We start from the raw sequence: 20014 nt of genomic DNA on the forward strand, positions 1-20014 counted from the left end.
AATTTCGTCTGGACTGACGAGGAGGTGGAGTTATTGCTCCAAACAATGCACACACAGACACACACATGGCACACACACACACACACACACACACAGTGCGTGTTTTACCCTTTAGAAAAGAACACGACGGTGGAGAGTTTTAAGATTTCCACATTGGAGGGTGGTTTCACTTTTTGCGTTTTTAAGCCCTAAAAATGCTGTCACTGTGTAAACGAAAGGCATATCTGATAAAATATTTTGTCGTTCTCACCATATAATATTTGTGTAAACAGGGCTTAAGTGGAAACACCTGTTAACCCTCTGAAACCCAAGCCATTTTGAGCATTTTTTGCTCCTGTCTAATTATTACTTACTGTTAGCTCATTTTTCACTCTTTTTGCAAAGTGTGCATCTCAAATTAACAAGCACAACCATGGCCAGAAGTAGGAATAACTCCTAAATGTCTTTTGAGCAGTATAACGAAGTTATAATGGCATAAACATAACAAAAAGGAAAAACGTAAGTAACAGATATTTGATAATTTATTTACTTTTAAATAAAAAAACTGTTGAAACAGATAATAACCCATTTCCCTAAGGGAACACATGTATATACAATACAGGAAAAAACAATGTTGGCTGTAAATCATTCACACAAAGAATTAGTTACACTTTTACAAGGGTAACGTGATGTAATGTAACAGCTTTAGTTACTAGTTCTGCATTGAATACTTTTACTTTTCATACTTAAACTACATTTTCCAGATGATACTTATATAAGTTTAATGAAGTTCACTTGTACTGTAACAGAGTAATTCATTAATTAAATAATTTTATTTTTATACTTTTTATTGATTGGAAATTACAATATACACTCTGTTATAGATCAATACACACAAGCCTGAAATACACACAAATAGAGAAATGTCAGAGTGAGTGAGTACAGTGCAGGGTGCCTTGCTCAAGAGCACCTTGGCACCCAGGAGGTGAACTGGCATCTCTCCAATCCACACTCCTACGGGGACTTGAACCGGCGCCCCTCCGGTTCACAACCCAACACCCTACGGATTAGCTAGGATCAGCTACTGCCACTCCCTAAATATTACTGCAGTGTAGTATTAGTACTTTTACTTAAAGCGTAACGCTCGCCAAAATGCAACCTAGGGTCTTTTTGTGAATGTACCCGAGTCAAACTTTCATTTAAAAGCATATTTAGGACGGAAGCGCCACTTTTAAGATTTACCGTATTCTCGTTTTTCGGTCAAATGGCCTTTTGAATGGGAGTGCTAGGGGCACTTTTATGCTAGCCTCAAAATAGTTATTTTTAAAACACTAAGAAGGCTCGTCACAACATGAAACTTTGCTCCAAGTATCGCCAGGGTCTCTACACCTTAACGCAAGCATTGACAACATTGTTTGTGTACACAGAGTTTACTAAAAAGAAAGTTTTAACAACTCACTGTAGCTGTTGTTCTTCCGGTCGCCGTCTATCGAGCCAGTCAAAAATAGTCGAGGGAGGAGAGTAAAGATGGAACGCTCCAAAAGCTTAGATCCATATAAATGCACAGATAATTTGTTGTTTTGTCGTTAGTGAAACACAATATTGACCTTGTAGTTGAAAAAGGAGCCTCATATAAGAATGACATTTCCTCCTATGGAGTCTGTTAATTCGCATTCGGATATTGCCTATTTTTGACTGGGAAAATGGCGGATAGCGTAAACAACAACTGCTAACGTGAGTTGCTCAAAACATTTCTTTTTAGTAAACTCTGTGTACACAAACAATGTTCTCAATGCTTGAGTGTAGAGCCCCTGGCGATACTTAGAGCAAAGTTTCATGTTGTGTCGAGCCTTCTTAGTGTTTTAAAAATAGCTATTTTGAGGCTAGCATAAAAGTGCCCCTAGCACTCCCATTCAAAAGGCCATTTGACCGAAAACGAGAATACGGTAAATCTTAAAAGTGATGCTTCCGTCCTAAAGATGCTTTTAAACGAAAGTTTGACTCAGGTACATTCACAAAAAGACCCTAGGTTGCGTTTTGGCGAGAGTTACGCTTTAAGTAAAGGATCTGAATACTTCTTCTACCACTGTTCACCACTAGGCTGCGCTGTGTTTTGGTGCTGGTCTCAGTCAGTGTGATGAATTTTCATCACGTGGCTGTGCAGGGCAGTAAACAAACATTGCTGCCTACACGTAGTTGTAGAATTTTATGCATTACATTGCTCCTTGATCATGCAAATGGTTGATTTCTTTACAGTTTTTTGAAATCGGACATGTTCTAAGTGAGGTTTGTATCCACTTAGTGGACCGTCGGAATTTTGAGAATCTGACGAAGAATTCGTTTTTTTCAGCTTCTTTCTAGGGTAAGTGGTTTTTCTTTGGCAATCTTTTAAACAAAAAACACTTCATACACTTCACATATATTACTCTATGTTATTGTTTTTATTCTTATGTATGTATATTCTATTTGTATGTTGTACTTTCTGAGCAATCTCTGGCACAGGAATTTCCTTTTGGATAAAAAAGGTCCATCTTTTTTTTTAATCCTACATCGCTAGATCATATAATAGGAGTGGTATCCTGCTGATCATTCTTGAGTTTTTGTGTTTGAGATTTAACGGCAACTTAACAAAGTTGACCGCATTGATCTATTATAACTTTGGTATTAGAAATATCAACACTCACTTGCAGTATGAGATGTGATTTACACCTGGACCACCAGTGTTTTTATCCTCCCTTTTTTCACTGCTTTATATTAAAGTCTCTACTACATTCTTTGGCACTGAACTCTGCCAGTGAACATCAATCGTTAATGCAGAATAAGTGCATATGAACTTCATTTGTAAAGTTACCAAAATGATGAGTGGGAGAGGCAGGGAATCTGAACACACTGGGTGAGTCTTGGGAAGTTTAAAGAACAGTTTCTGTGTTTATTTCTCTGCTGTTTAACCTCCTGTGACTAATTAGATGGTATCTTTCTGCCCTAAATCACTTCACTACAACTAATTAGGTCAAACTGTGTACGGCCAGCATGACCAGATGCACGCTACACATACTGTACATCACTGAGTGAGTTTGTGTGCCTCTTACAATATTCAAAAAACTAATACAGCTGCTTAGCTACTTTATACATATCTTCAATATAATACATACATAATTAGTGGTGGTGCGTGATCACGGAAGGCTTGTCTCATGTGGATGCAACAACAGTGGTGTTGTCATTACTTAGAATTCCTCATGGGGGCGACAGAAACTACGCACTATAGCTTTAACTAACCTTAATCAAAGCATTTCATGGATGGATGGATGGATGGATGGATGGATGGATGGATGGATTCGATGAATGACATTAAGACATTAAGACCTTTTTATGTTTAAACATGCAAATAAGGCATTTTTTAATGTTAACTTTTAGTGTAATAGAAATCTAAACTCGGATTGATCGATCGATTGAGGTGGGTGGGATGGATGGATGGCACATATTTATTCGTAAATTTAAGCCTCTCAATGGTCTGTAACAGAGGGACAGAATAAAACTAGCCCCAAATACGGCACATATCAACAAATATTAATTTCTTTTTTTAAACACATATCTTTTAGGTCAGAGCTATTCTCCCGGCTGCGCTGTTTTCAGTTGCTCCAACAGCAAACTTTAAAATTTGGGGGAAAGAAATTGAAAAGCAAAATCCACAAGGTTTTACAGTAATCTATGACATTAATTTCACTTAAATTCATCTCCATTACATCTGTTTGGTCTAAATCTTGTACTTGCACGTGTGTTTTGGCAGAAATTCCAATTTGACAGTTTTCATGTGTTTTTAAAATGGTGTACTTTAACGTTTTACCCCCAAAGTCTTGTAATGACCAATTCCCCACTAATGTTTAAGACTTTCACATCCAAACAGACTGCTGACTGTGATTAAGAAGAGTATGTACTGTCCATCTGTCCAGCTCTCTGTTTGTGATTCTGTCACTCTTAACATGTACAATAAAAAGTGCACTGTAATAAACTGAATATTGTGTACAGATACTAATTCTTATTTTCCATCCTCCCACTCTGCCTCCCCCTCTTTCATGCAAATTGCTGTCGTCCACCATCTTCTCTAAAGCTCATCTCTCCGTTTCTCAGACAACACTTCAGCTCAAGGGTGATGACTCACCTTGCAAGACAGTAATACAAAATGCTTTCCTCACAGCTTTTTTTTTATGGAGAAGAGAGGAGAGGAGGGGAGAGGACCTTCTCCTTCCTCACAGATTTAACAGACAGGAATAATGTTGAATAAACAATGAATAAATGATGAGAATGCATCCTTATTCATCGTTCCTGCCACACACCTGTCAATGAGTTATTGATGCAGTCACTCCATACAGTTTCTTTACTATTATTTCTATGTGAATGACTGTACAAGTACACGAGAATCAGACCTCAGCACCTGTTTGCTGAATGTATTCATGTAAAGCTCCACCTGTTGCCGAGTCGGTTTGCAGGTGGATCGTTTGGCACGAGTACGCTTACTCATACACAGAAAGTAGATTAGACATATGTTGTCCTTTATAAGTACCAAAACAGAAGAAAGAACAACAATTTCAATGTCATCTTACTGTGGGGAAGAGGAGGAGGAGGAGGGCGAGGATCAGCTGGCTGATGTTAGTAGCAGACATTTTGTGTTTCTCAATTTCCTCTAAACATCGAGCTCTGACAGACGGATACAACGGGACGTCAGCTCACCTCGGGATCTGAAAAACACAAGAGTGTGGGACAGTAAGAGACAGGATGTTTAATTTTCAAAAAACACCATATTTTTGTTGTACTGCACATTGCTGCAGCTCCTCTTTTCACCCTGTGTGTTGAGCTCTCTGTTTTAGCTACAGAGTGAGGCATCACACTTCTGTTCCATCTTTGTTGGGAGTCGCACATGTATAGTACCTCGGTAAGGACTACTAGCCAGTCAGAAGCAGGGTATGAGGGCGTGCCCTGACAGTACCTAGGTAAGGACTACTAGCCAGTCAGAAGCAGAGTATGAGGTCATACCATGCTAGCAGCTAGGTGAGCATTATAACGTGTGTTACAAAGTGACCACGTTTGTCTCTGAAGTAAAGGCTGGACTACAATAGAGCTGTTTGGAGCAGTTTGTGAACAGTGTTTTCTGTTGGAGATGGTAAGTCCCTTTGGGGGGGACTTTGGACTTTTGCACTTTGTAAACCTATAATGTGCACAAAAATCTATATAACACAATAAAGGAAAGGGAAAAAGCCAAAAAGCATAATATGAGCACTTTAAGACAAGACAGGTAGGTCTGTCTTTGTTCAGCTCTCAGTACCTACAGCTTCTAACTGACTCTTTGGGGTTTGGAGTTTAGTTTCACGCTTCTACTTTAAAAATACCAAACTTATTTTATTGTTTTTTGATCGCTTTCAGTCATAACAGAGCTGTTTTAAGTTCCTTCTGATGCAAACCGAACATTTTCTGCTGAACCCCCAGAAGGCTTTTATAGTGAAGAGGTTAAAGGAAATGCAATGTGTGTGTTTTTCTGAGTTAGTTTCTTAAAACTCTTTCAACACAATGGAGATATTGAAATATTTTGCACAATTGCATCAGTGAATGCGTTTTAAATATTGCAGAGGAGGAACAGCAGTGAGCTGTTGGATAAAGAGGCGACGGAGAGGGTTTTTTGTGAACCAGCACACCTTCAACACATCATCAATTAGGACGTCTTATTGGAAAATGTTTATTAATAATAATAACACATTGGATTTATATAGCGCTTTTCGAAGTCCTCAAAGACGCTTTACAAAACAATCAGTTAACATTTTCATTTGAATGTCTTTCATTAGGTAAGCACACCTGATCATTTTTCTTAAAACAAGGTTGATATCATACGGACTTGTGGCTTCTACAGGGGCATAAAGGGTCCGGGACCCCTCAGGGGTCCTCAGAGTCAATGCAGGAGGACCACCAAATTAGTTAATTTTTTTAAGTTTTTTCAAAAAATGAAGTCTTAACATGAATCCAAAATATCAGCAAATATAAATCCCCACTGCTTACTGGCCTATAAGTAAGGTAGTCACTGAGGCCATCCACACATACAGTTCATCCTGAGGATCCACTGTGCCACATGTATGTTTAACATGATTTCTGAAATTATGCCAACAATTATTATTAATAGCATAGTATTCTATGCAAAAAAGGTACCGTATTTTCCGGACTATAAGTCGCACTTTTTTTCATACTTTGGCTGGTCCTGCGACTTATAGTCAGAATATATATCAAAATATATATAATTTAACATGTTTTTAAATGTTATTTCATGCTGAAAACATTACTGTCTACAGCCACGAGAGGCGCTCTAGGCTTGTGACGACTATATGCTGCTCCTAAAGACAACTGAGAAAGAAAAGAAACGGCAGGCGACTGCAGGTAGTAAAATACGCAGCCGAAAACGGTAATCGAGCAGCAGAACGAAAGTTTGGAGTGAGTGAGAAACTTGTGAGGGGAGCGTCAACAGTGCAGTTACGTTACATTAACATACCGGACACCTACCGTATTCAGCCCCTTGTTCTGGCTGCTGATGTGTAGTTTAATAACTTGCCTTTCCAGATTAAATGTCTAGTCTTGGTCTTGGATTTTGTGAAATACATTTCTAAATAAATGCAACTTATAGTGCGACTTATATACGTTTTTTTCCTCTTCATGACGCATTTTTTGACTGATGCGACTTATACTCCGGAGCGACTTAAAGTCCGGAAAATACTGGATGTATAAAGGCTTTAGGTTGTCCTACAAGTTATTGTAGACCCAGTTTATTACGCAACTTCATTTTATACCATATATGTAGTAGGGGGGTCCCTGCTCTGTCTCTCTTTTTGTTTTTTGGTTTAAAAACTGTTGAAGACCCCTCGTTTAGACATTACGGCTAATAATTAAATCCTATCCTAGACGCAGAAAACGAATGGGATTTTTACTTCCGGAACCACACTGTTGAGCTCTATTACAAAGATATTGTCAGCCTATCCACTGTATTGGCTTTTCAAACTGTATGTGAATACATGTCAAGTGTCTGCAATGAGCCCATGTGCATGTTGTATCTGTGTCCTCATAGATGCAGCCTGTCTCTGCAGGCCCGGAGGGGTTCGCATGAGTAAAGCCAAGTAGCAGGACTGAGCAGTCGGGCCTCGTCCCCACAGGGAGAGCTTGGCAATCCTACTTCACCAAAACCCTGCCAGAAGCAGGCCCCTCCTCCTGCCGTTGTCAGGAGCAACAGCTGAGAGAGCTGCTGAGTTTGGATCTGAACTGAACCACGTGGACCTGGAACCTCCTTCTGCTCCGTCTTCTGCTCTACCGTAAATAGATTCCCTGAGATTTCATAATGTACATTAGTTTTTAAATGATACAACAGGCATTGAACCTTCATGGAATCTAAACTCAACCCAGATTTCAGTATTTCAGCGGAAACACAAACATATCTACATGCAAACTGAGCACATTTGATTCGAGTCCTGCACGCTGACTATTAATGCATTACAGCCCCAGTTTCTTTATTCATAATTTTGCAAGAGTCACAGAAGGACAAAAACAACAGAAAAATAACCAAACAGAACACAACATGAATGGGAATCTGCAGCTTTGCCAAGGCCCCCATAATGGCTGCTGATGCTCTTCCATAGAAAACTTTTCATGGTGAGTGCTCGAGCACAAACTGCCATTAATTCATTTCTGAGAAAAAGAAACACTCACATATTACAAACCACCCAAACACTGATGGTATCTCCCCCTGCCACAATGTGTGTGTGTGTGTGTGTGTGTGTGTGTGTGTGTGTGTGTGTGTGTGTGTTTTTTTTACTGTAGAGAAAGAAAAGAAAAAGAGAGAGCAGAACTATAAGTGAAGCACTTTTCAAAGTTCCTCAGAGAGAGTGCATCTTCACTGGTAACCTCATGCTGCACAAGTAGGCGAAGAATTAGCTTTTTTTCCTGCAGAACTAATAGCCCACACACACAGTTAGGATTGAACCCTTAATGTACATTTACATCAGCCTTCCATTCAGCACTATTGGCTCGCATTCTGCCTCCAAAAGTTACTTAGTGTCAAATGTGTTTATAAAACTATAAAGCGAGCAGCGCGATTACAAATGAAAATGTCTATGAGAGCGGTGCTCAAACCATAGACAGTATATAATGGACCAACAGATCCCGTTGCTCTGGACGGAGACCAGTGAAGGACATTAGAAGCACTTTTCCGGTGAGCGCTGAGCGTTACTGAGCAGCCTCCAACTGAGAGAGACGACGTAAATGTGACGTGAGCAACCTGTCTGAAAGTTGGAAGTCTTCTGGTAGCTGTGCCAAGAGAAATCTCAATCATTCCCAATCTAGCAGAGACGGAGAGCGTAGGTATATGTAAGGAGATAAAACATAGGCACAGGCTAATTATTGCTAACTAAAATGCTAGTTAACATTAGTAATTAAACTTAAACAGCTAATGTAAGTCCAAACTGCCTGCGAGCTTCTCCTGTACTATACGGTAATTCCTCTACTATGAGACAGTAAGTCGCGTGGTTATGACACAATCGTTAGCCTATATTTATAAAAACGTCTGCTACGGAGCCATAACGTGAGGTACAAGGTAATGGAGCCTTTTATACATTGTCGTGTTTCTTTAGAAATAAACAATGGACAAAAAAAGTCTTTAAACGCTTCAGATGTAAAGTTATTCGCTGTCAAAGTGACGTCAAAATGAATGGCAGTCAATGGAATGCTAACGTCGGGTGATTGTTTGGTAGCATCAAAATGGCGCCATAGGAGGTTCGAGCTCTAAAGTGAAGCTTACCCCCTTGGTTTAAACACGAAAATGTATTTATTTAAGAAAAAACAAAAAGCCATTTTTTATTCTCAAACTTCTCAAAGAATTGGCTAAGTAAAGAAGATTACACCAGATTCATGTTTGATACTCTGTCCCAGTCGTGAGTAATGCAGGCTTTAATTGAAGTGAATGGGAGATGGAGCGTATATTTGCAGAGATCGGTGCTAGTGTGTCCAAAGGGCAACTCCAAATCCATCAAATATAATTTTCTGCTGCTTCCACTGTTGCTGCTTTACAGGCTCACAGTGATTAAGATGAATGCAGGAGATGCATCTGGTTAGAGTTTTATTCAAGCATTAATCTAAAAGTATTTATAACAAATACAGTATATGAGGAATGTCAGTTGTAACTGGTTGGCTGGTCCCACATTATTATTATTTTTTACAAGTAGCAAATATGAGTTTAAAATGATATTTACCTCGATTGTATTTCCAACAAATTTCCCGACCGTAACATGATTATGAGACAATGGGACCCTGGGCATGGACGCATAAATTAACTTTAACTTTAATTTTAAATGAGAAGACTATATTAATATACATGAGGTTATACATGGATACTAGGGGTGGGAATCCTCAGAGGCCTCACGATACTTATATCACGATACGATATTATTGCAATTTTTAAGGTACACTGTGTAGTGTTTTAAGTATTTTATTAGCTAAAAATCAATGTCTTCATTCATAAATATGTCCTCATTGGTGTAAAATTACATCTGCCAATGATTTATCTGAATTATCCTCGTAAGCGAAGAATTTCTTATCTGTATTTACATCGGACGGGCAAGTCCAAGGAGGCTTCCATGTCGTTCCGCCATTTTGAAAAACTATAATCGCTGAGAGGGACATAGAGCACTAGCCTACCTGTCTAGCTAATCCACAACGCGTTTTCGTCCAGAGACAGCGTCACGTCACTGAAACCAGCTGAAACGGAGAAAGAGATCAGTGAGAGGCGCTTGTCGTTGCCCCGGCAAATGTGAAAGCCTGCACTGCCCTTTAGTTCATAATGGAGGATCATACTTATGCCGAACCACAGGAGAAGGAATCCTCGTCACCAAAAAATAGCGAAAATTGGAAGACATGTTGTCATAGCTTCTTGGTACATAACGGCTACCGTAGTTACAACACGCATTTGAAAAAGCGAGGCGCTAGAGAGCACTATTCGTTTGAATGCAAAATACTATTTCACCGCTAGATGGGAGGAATTCCTACACAGTGTACCTTTAAACATATTGCAATATTCTGCGATATATTGCAATGTATAACCTTTTTTGTCCAACTTCAAATTTTTCTCAATTTCAAATTATGTCCCCAAAAAAGAAACTTTGTCAACATCTGTTTTACCTAAAAAGAAACATTTGTTCATCTCACTTCAATTTTATTGCTGCAAAATGGGATTGTCAAGCAGACAAACTGACCAACACATACAGTATATGATAAAAGATCGATACTTGGCATCTGTGTATCGATACAGTATTTAGTTTCTCGATACTATGATGTATTGATTTTTTTCCCCCACCCCGAATGGATACATGTGTGTTTACAGTTATCCACACACTTGAAAAAAAACTTCAGAAGAAGTGTGTGTGTGTGTGTGTGTGTGTGTGTGTGTGTGTGTGTGTGTTTGTGCGTGTGTGTGTGTGTGTGTGTGTGTGTGTGTGTGTGCGTGCATGTGCGTGTGTGTTCTAGCACAGCAGCTGCTCAGGACTCTCCTCCCCGAGCTGTAAGCAGTGGCTTAATGAGTCTCAGCGGCTTTCATGTTCAACACTGTCAGCCTGAATGTATGTGTAATGTTTGATTCTCTGTCTACAGAGCACACACATAATTAGAGAAACACACAAGCATGTTCGCTCCCCAAACTAAACACACTGGTCTTTACTTTCGCTTTATAATAGCACTAATAAATACTCGGTGTAGAGTTGCACCCAAGAGTGCGGAAAATAAACGAAGGAGGAAATGAAAAAAGGAAAAAAAAAGTCTCTCTCTCAAAGGCTGAGAGACAAAAGGAAGAGTGGCTTCCTTAAGAATGTGTGTGTGTGGGGGAGGGGTGACTTGTGTCTGACAAGAGGATTTATTTCCTTCTCTAAGGAACAAGCGGGAAAAACAGGAGCGAGGCTTTCTTAATGATCACTCACCTATAACGCTGCCGCACTGGCGAGAAACGCTTTGAAAACTCTGTGATGAGACACATCATTAGAGAGAAAAGGAGAGAAAGAGATGGATGGAGAAGGTTGAGAAAGATGGAGGAAATAAAGAAAGAAAGAAAGAAAGAAAGCCAGAAATAATAGCAAAGAAATAAATAGCAAGAGAGCCACTTTGACGTGTGTCTTCGTGTTTGTTTTCGGTGGGACACTGGGAGAAGTTTTTTTTACCCCCAGGATGTTCTGGTCAGGTTTTCACAGCTGTTGTGGCCGGGAGCAGAAAGGCATGCGCCGGCTTATCTCCCTCTGCTCACTGACACCGACAGACCCTCAACCCCAATCTCGTCTTCTCTTTCTACCTCTTATCACACATCAGCATGGACTGCTTCTTCCTTCACAAAGATGAAGAAAAGTATTCTCCGTGCTGCTTCAAGAATCAACATCTAATGTGTTAATCCGGCACTGGACTGTCTAATTCCCAGTGAATATCACACTAAGTCACTCATGTCTCGGCGCTCTATATTTAGCCTAAGGAATTATGGGAGGAATGAATATACACAGACATGACTTAGTCTTCATTATTTTGGGGAGGGAGAGGGATGTGCACTAATTAGAAAGAGAGAGAGAGAGAGAGAGAGAGAGAGAGAGAGAGAGTAGGAAAACTGTTCTGGTTTCTCGCTCCCATTATGTCCTTTTTCCCCACAATTCACTGGGGTGCTGAGACTGAGGCAAAGACACTGATAAAGGAGTGGTTAAAATAACATTGCATATCGTCCTCAGAGACTCATGTACCACATCCAAGTACTGAACTAAGACTCTGATGAACACAGTTCATCCGTTCTTCATCATGTTAAAAGGTTGAAGACGTGCTGGGAACCTCATTGGAGTTCATACAATGGTTGTATATATTTTTGATGTTAGGATTATTAAACATCCTAAAATTAGGATTCTGTTTATGATTATGCTAAATTCTGTAATATTTATTTGTGGACCTCCGGCGGTAGTCATTCAATTCAATTTAATTCAATTGTATTTATAGTATCAAGTCATAACAAGAGTTATCTCGAGACACTTTACAGATAGAGTAGGTCTAGACCACACTCTATAATTGATAAAGTCCCAACTATTCTAGTAATTCCAGTAATTCCCCAGTAATTGGTAGGCGGTGTCTGACGGTGCCGGTTGGGGGTGTGATGAACAGTGGCAATAATAGTCACAATAAAGATAATGGAACAGTGACTAAAAATGGTAGTCGTAGTAGTTTATGTAATGAAATTCATTCAAAGTCATTAAATTAGAATGGTGGATAATTATTAAAAGGACATCCCTGAATCCTAGAAGAAGTTTGTAAGGGGTTGATGCCCGACGAGGTTTCCATTATCAGGAATGAATTCAGCTGGATCAACGGAAGCACATTTCCAGGATAATTGCCCGACATCCTTCTGCTCTCTGTTTGTTGCCGTTCTCAAACTCTGTTCGCTTTGGGAGACAGTAACAAACTTTGTGCTAGCGAGCTACGTGCTGAAAAAGTTTTAATGACAATTTAGATCGTGTAATAAGGCAGGCTGACTTGGTTCTTTTGGTGAATGATTGTAAAGATTTACAAGGAATATGTTTACAGCATTTACTCTCTAACTGGACCGACTGGTGGGATTGCTGCGGACTGAAGTACACACAGAGATACACTGGTAAGAGCTAATCAGGTTTAACCATTTATCCAGCTAATTTAAATTAGAGCCCGACCGATAAAGGATTTTTAAGGCTGATATCGATACAAATATTTGGTGATTTAAAAGCCCGATATTTCGATATATCGGCCAATATATATTAAAAAAAATCCAGAAACACGTAACAAAACATAAACAGATTTCCCTAACATTAGTTATTTGTAGTTATTTAGGAGGATGTATGTAGGAGTCCTCACTAAAATAATGATAATGCAGTTTAAAAATAAACTGCATACATTTTGAGGAACATCAAAATATGTTAAAGTTCTGATAAATAAAATGTATAAAAAATACAAACTTAAGATGTGAAACTTAAAGGGTTAAACACGAGTGTTGCCAACAGGGACGTTGTAGAGCGCCCTCTGGAGGACAAACTATACAACGCAAACACTCAGAACATGGTTGAAGGGGGTTTCGTCCGTTTTTATTTTATTTTTTAAATATTCATGTATTGGCCATTATAAATGCCGATACCGATAGTTTGGAAAATCCCTAATATCGGCCAATAATATTGGCCCGCTGATATATCGGTCAGGCTCTAATGTAAATAGCTCACGTTACTGTATTGTGGGAACAGTTAACATCATTTAATATTGTATTTGGCGTTTTTTTTGTGGGTGCAAATGTTCCACCAAAACAAGATCCTTCCCGATACTATTTAGCAGAGCCGCCGTCGCTAAGCAACAACAATATGAGTATATTTTGCTGCTAATATCTGTTTAGTTTTACCTGCATTTGATTTGATTACCATTGAATATGTCATATGTGGATCATTTAATCATTAATTGTGCCATTTAGTGTCCAGTGGGGTTTTCTGTGCTCTGAAAAAAGGCCGTACATCACCCACCACATGGTAGGTGGCAGAGTGACAAAGTTAATGAAGAAAGTCTAACATCTGGAATCTACACTGTAGGAAATATTTGACTCTGATTCATCAGGTGGACACAAACACTTGAATGGGATCATTATGTTGCTCTTTGACTGTTGGCTAACATGTCAACAAATAAGCACGCTGTTGATCTCTATGTATCTTGCAGCTTTCTTTTTGTTTGACGTTATCTCCTCACCTCCTCCATAGTGGCCAAATATTGACAGAAAATGTAATGTAGGACTTTTACTTAGTGTGGTACTTGTGCTTTTAGAAAAGTATTTGAATTAGGGATAGACCGATTATTGGCCATGGACGATTATCGGGTCATTTTTAGGCAGTTTGCAGATTATCTGTATCGGCGTTTTATTTGCCTGATAACCGATAAAGTTAATGAATTAAAGTGTTCTACTTTGGCTCAGCTACAGCTCTGAGTCTGTCCCTCTGCTTCGGTTTCTCTCACCACTGAGTCTGACTTAATGTCCCGCCCTCAACACTATCTGACTCTCTGTTACTGGCTATTATGTTGAAAGGTTCTAATGTATTAAATAATTGCTTCAAGCATTGTAACATCACAAAATCTAAAAGTGTGCCTTTGAAAAGATTTTCATTTTCACTGTAAATGCATATCGGTTCCAAATATCGGTTATCGGTTTCATTAACTACTAATAAGCCGATCGGTATCGGCCTTGACAAACCAGTATTGGTCGACCCCTGATTTGAACACTTCTTCCATTGCTGCAACGAACCAATGCATGGTGTCAAAAACAAGAGCAAGTAGAGCCTCTTGGACAGAGGGCATTGTATCACAGGCAGAGCAGGTATGACACAGAAACGGAGCAGAAGCAGGGCGTTTGTGACCGAGCTGCGCAGTTGAAGATGCCTCCATCCCGTGACTGCTCCGGTTCCCAACATGACCCAGTGAGCAGTGAGACAGCGTCGTCTCCTGCATGGCTGCACCACGCTGCCAAACACCAGCACCAACTGACCAAATGATCTCTGTAGAGCCGACTGCCTGCTGAGCATCCAGACCGCTGTACAAGTCAAAGATCAAGCCTAAACAGGGTTTACGTTGCATGACCCTCTAATGTAAACAGGATTTCAATGTAAATATATGCAAAAACACATCTTGTTTGATTTTAGGCCAGTTTAAACATTTAGCCAGAGACACCAGATTAATAATGTATGCCCTTTTCCTCTGTACAGCCACAATCCTGTCCATTTCCACTCTGCAGCCGCGCTGACCAGCAATATTGTTGCTCTGAATGTGGGTAAAACTGTGACCTTCCATCAACATGTCTGGTCAGGCAGGCAACTACAGAGAAAGCTCCAGTTTCAAAAGGTTATATTGACAACTGAAGCCCCTGAAAAACAGGTTACTGGGTTAGAGATTCTGTTTTTGTTCATCCAACAGTCAGAGGGCCCTATTTTCTTGTTATAAAACTGGTGCAAATGTACATGGTAACTATAGGCAGTAGTGAAATCCTAGCAAAGTCAGAGAGAGGATGAATGCATTATTAGTGAATCTGTCTGCCTTAATAATGCCCACCACAGGTGTAATTATTAACATCAAGGATGGCTGTGTTCCATTAAAGTGTTGCAGTTAGCCATGCCTGAAAACACAAAACCGATATATGGAATGCAGCCATTACTAATGTTATAAAATTACTAAGGCTGTCAAAATGAACGTGATGATAATGAGTTAACGCAAATTCCTTTTAAGGCACGTTCTGTGATTTTGGCCCCGGGCCTCTCCGTCGTTTGGGAAATCAGGAAGCAATGCAGCAGTAAATGTTGTGGATGGCTCGCAGAAACAAAGCTCCTTGAGCAGAAATGGATCAAGAGAAGGGTCTTTTGAATGGCATGTTCAGTTTCAAAGTCCTTCCAGATTAGCCTAGAAATCTAGACCACCCTAGCGGCAGCAAATGTAATTTGCAGCCAGCGTCGTCTAGCAACTCTCCGTTGGCTTGCGAGCTGGAAAAACCAAACTCTAGTCAGGCCAATCACATCGTGTATAGAGTCGGTGGGCGGGCTTAACATAATGACGGCAGAGCTGCGACGGTTCCGTGTGAATTCCCTGCTACTAGAAAACAAAGAAGATGGCTGCTGCTGCTGGTGAACAGCGGTCTTTGGAATCGGCTTTGGCCGCGACTCTGGAAGACTTGGAGTTCAGCTTTTCTTTGAGAAAAGAACAAAGAACGGCACTGAAGTCATTCTTAAAAAAGGAAGATGTGTTCAGAGTTTTGCCGACCGGATACGGAAAAAGTTGAATCTTGTTGCTCTGGTTGGTTGTAGCGCTATCCTAGTGAGTGCAGAGGGAATTTGAAAGACAACCGTTTATCCCGCCCCTCGGATTGAGCCCTGCCAATGGTGAGTTCCCAGACCCAACATCTTAATGTGGGTCTGGCTTGTCAGGCTACTTCCAGATAGTTCTTTTCACAAGACTAGAAGTTATTTGCATGCACTGTTGATGTGAATTAAGTTACCAACGGGGTACGTTGAGTCTCAAATACCACTTCCTGGCCAAGCATACAGCTGATGGAAAAGGCATGCCGCGCTGGATAGATTGCAACGGAGACGCCTGGACAACTCTACAAGCAACAAACATTCAACAGCGATAGGTAAGTGGGAGGCTACAGCTTGCAGGCCGATGCCATATAATGCTTTTTAACCAGAAATGTACTGGTGAAATAAGTAATAAGTTGTTATTACATTTTAAACAAGATTAAATATTTGAATCAATTGACAGCCCTAAAAATTACACCTGGGTTTTGCTTTGACAGAAATGAACACAGAGATTAAACAGACACATTGCTGATACTTTGCACTCCGTGATGTCCCACAACACAATTTCCCACCACGTCTCCAAATATGCTGACAGTAGCAGAATATTTCATAACCTGAATTGATGTTTCAGGGAAAACACCGACATTTCCATGGATAACGATTGGCCCCATCTGTGCGATGAGACAGATGTTATTTACTTAAGCAAATAAATGAGTGTGCTTTGTATATGAATGTGTTTTCATGCACACAATAATGCCACGACTGCAAATGTGAGATATGATGGCATGTGAGCAACACAACAATTTTTTTTTCCATAAAGGAAATAGATTAGAATTTTTGGATCCTCCTAGCTGATCATGTTTCTTTCCATGCCGGGCCTCTTTGTAGGGATGGTTCACGTTCCAACATCTCAGCAATTAATTATGTCATATTATGCGATGATATGAAAATAAGACCCACGTCGTATATAAAAACCAGATTTTCACTTTAAGGTGTTTTTTATTAGCTATGGGAATTTAAGGAAACAGGAGTGAATTAACATCTTAAACTCAGCTGGTGGGTCAATCTTTACAAACATTTATCAATGAACATTGTTCAAACAGACTTTACTTTGAAATTCCCCTTCCAAAAACAGACCCATGAAGGAATCAAAAGGAGTGAAATTAGAGCTGGGCGATATGGAGAAAACCAAATATCAAAATAATCAAATATCACATATTTTTGACCAAATACCTCCGATATCCCAGAAGTGGATTTAAATATTAACAAATGAATCTTTTATACGTAACATTTTAATTCTTTAAGTCTCCTGGACATGGCGATACAACTATCTGAACTCTTCAGGCCTCTGCTCTAACTAGCTTAGATTGAGAGCGTGCCACACTAGCAGCTAGGTGAGCATGTTAACGTTTGTTACAAAGTGACGCAAAATGATGCACATTTGTCTCTGAAGTGAAGGCTGGACTACAGTAGAGCTGTTAGGAGCAGTTTGTGAACAGTGTTTTCTGTTGGAGATGGTAAGTCCCTTTGGGGGGGACTTTGGGCTTTTTCACTTTGTAAACCTATAGCGTGCACAAAAAGATATATAACACAATAAAGGAAAGGGGAAAAGCCAAAAAGCATAATATGAGCCCTTTAATGATGCATCAGCTCATGCGTGATGCTGGGTGTGTTACAAGGTGCCGTGCAGAGACCGGGCCTGACGCCTAATGTCCTCCTGCCTCACTTTCCCCTTCCTCTGCTGCTCAGGCCAGCCAACACAACAAGGCTAATTGGGCCATTTAAATGTCAGCATCACAGAGATCTGAAAGAGCTTGTCCCCGATACTCGTGCACTTATGCCGCGAATGTTTTTGTCCACGATTCTAAGCAGCAACATCTCTAATGACGTATTGTGGACATGTTTGTCATGCAAATCTAAACAGGATTATGTGGTTTGCTGCATGCTGAGACAGATGTGAACTGTAAATGTAAACAAAACAAAAAACAGTGTTGTCTTTTTGAACAGCAGATGTTCAGAGCAAGTATTGATCTCATCGCCGTTGTTTTTACAAAACCACATTTTACTGGTACACATTTTTATGCAAACTAGCATCTGTTTGGCCCCGGATCAGGATTCAGGGCATCTCTCTCGATGAATGAGGGGCTGCAGCTGAGCATTCAGAAATGTAAACAAATAGCTCGATAGGAGCCCTTTTTTTTTTAATCAATCAATCTGCAGCTGAGTGATGGGTTACCAAAAACATGGAGGGATAGGTAAAAACACACATCCTTCACACACTTTTTGTTGCTGGACATGAACATTAAACATTGAGTAGTGAGAGGCTGTAAGAGGAAGCTCAATTCTGTCAAACAGAGCGGATAACTGAACAAGGCCGGCTGTGATTGGAAGACTTTTCACAGCTGTTTTAACCCTCCAAACCGTCCAAATACAAGCAACAGACAAGAGAAAGCAGCAATTGTGATTCAGTGACAACATGATACATTACAAGGTCACTCACAGCTTTCCCCCCAAGGGATTTCATAGATCCTCAGAGCCCAAATGCTACATCCTTAAAAAACAAAGTAATTATTATTTTGGGGTAATTGAATTCCTTGCAAAAGCCAATACTGTATGTTAAAGGGCAGCTGTGTGTGTGTGTGTGTGTGTGTGTGTGTGTGTGTGTGTGTGTGTGTGTGTGTGTGTGTGTGTGTGTATCCAGTGCTGTTTTAATGCATGCAATTGTATGAATGACATATAGAAGGAAACTGGTATCTCCATCAACGTGACTCTAACACCATTTGTGTCCTGGCTCTACTACACTTCATTATTATTCAGTAACCGCCCTAAACAGATAAGAAAAGGCTGAGCCTCCTCGTGCATATGGACAAAATGCATAGGCTAGCCTACCTATGGGTTGGAGAGCATGTTGTGTGTATCAACGTGCTATTTTCCCTTAGAATGTATTTCTGGAATCGTATAGCCTATTCCTCCGTTTGCAGCTGTGCGGAACCGCTGAAGGGTAGGATGCCGCAGATCTCCGGCATGCTTATTCCCATTCTCCTCCCAAACACCCATGTCCCAAGACATCCACGTTCAGGACCAAAAGACGTTGATGTTCAATTCGAGATAATACAATTCTAATTCATGCATTTTGCCAACTCTTACCATTGCATCGATATTCTCCATGTAACTCCTCGCTGTGTGGATTGGTCAAGGCTGATGAAAGGCTGCGCACTCCGTAATGGACAGATCAACCCTAGCGGGGCTGCGGAGGTACGAGACTCCTCAGTGGCGCCGGGCAACACAACTTCCACCCCGAAACGCAATTTGGAGAAGAAAAAAATGTTGTGGACTTCCAGGTGGGATTTCTTTTTCTCCCAGTGCGCGATAAGAGATTGATCACTGCAGATATTTCGAGTAATTGTGCTTCCCTGCGGATGCCTGCTCGCTTCGCCCTCCACAGAAGAATGCACCGCGCATTTCAACTAGCCCCCTCTCTCTCTCTCTCTCTCTCTCTCTCTCTCTCTCTCTCTGTGTGTGTGTGTGTGTGTGTTTGTGTGTTACTGTAGAGAAAGAAATGAAAAAGAGAGCAAAACTATAAGTGAAGCACTTTCCACGAAATTGGAACTCAAAGTTCATAGCCCACACACACACTTAGGATTGAACCCTTGATGTGCAGTCACATCAGCCTTCCATTCAGCACTATTGGCTCGCATTCTGCCTCCAAAAAAAGGATGTGATGGTAGTGTCAAATGTGTTTATAAAAATACAAACCGAGCAGCGCGATTACAAATGAAAATGTCTATGAGAGCGGTGCTGCAGTTTGTAGTTTAGGAGTGAGGGCATACGCTCACACACATGCGCGCGAGGAAGCACAAATCCAATTTGGCATGATAGATGTGAGACATAAACGGGTTGTGTTGAATGATCCATTCACACCAGATTTAACATAGAAAATGGTGTGAATGTGATGTGGTGGAACATGCAGAGTGTGTGCGTGCGTGTGTGTGTGTGTGTGTGTGTGTGTGTGTGTGTGTGTGTGTGTGTGTGCGCGCGTGTGTGTGTGTGTGTGTGTGTGTGTGTGTGTAGTTCTGTGTCACATTTAAACAGAGATCAGAACCACGGACAGTGACCATTATCTTGTTTTTCACTCCCAGAAAAATACGAAATAGAAAAAT

The 20014-nt window shown here is 40.4% G+C and overlaps 1 protein-coding gene across 1 annotated transcript in view; it reads right to left on the reverse strand.

The window, feature by feature from the left end:
• adcyap1r1b (adenylate cyclase activating polypeptide 1b (pituitary) receptor type I) overlaps positions 1-19286 on the reverse strand; it is a 35442-nt gene extending 16156 nt beyond the window's left edge. Inside the window, exons 1-2 of the mRNA XM_078258104.1 lie at positions 19002-19286; positions 4581-4715 (exon numbers count right to left, since the gene is read on the reverse strand). Of these exons, the coding sequence (XP_078114230.1) occupies positions 4581-4640 (60 nt within the window). The 5' untranslated portion in view covers positions 4641-4715; positions 19002-19286. The remainder of the gene's footprint in view (positions 1-4580; positions 4716-19001) is intronic.
• Between the last annotated feature and the right edge of the window lie 728 nt (positions 19287-20014).

This window comes from Sander vitreus, chromosome 9, assembly GCF_031162955.1.
Source record: "Sander vitreus isolate 19-12246 chromosome 9, sanVit1, whole genome shotgun sequence".
Classification (NCBI taxonomy): Eukaryota; Metazoa; Chordata; class Actinopteri; order Perciformes; family Percidae; genus Sander; species Sander vitreus.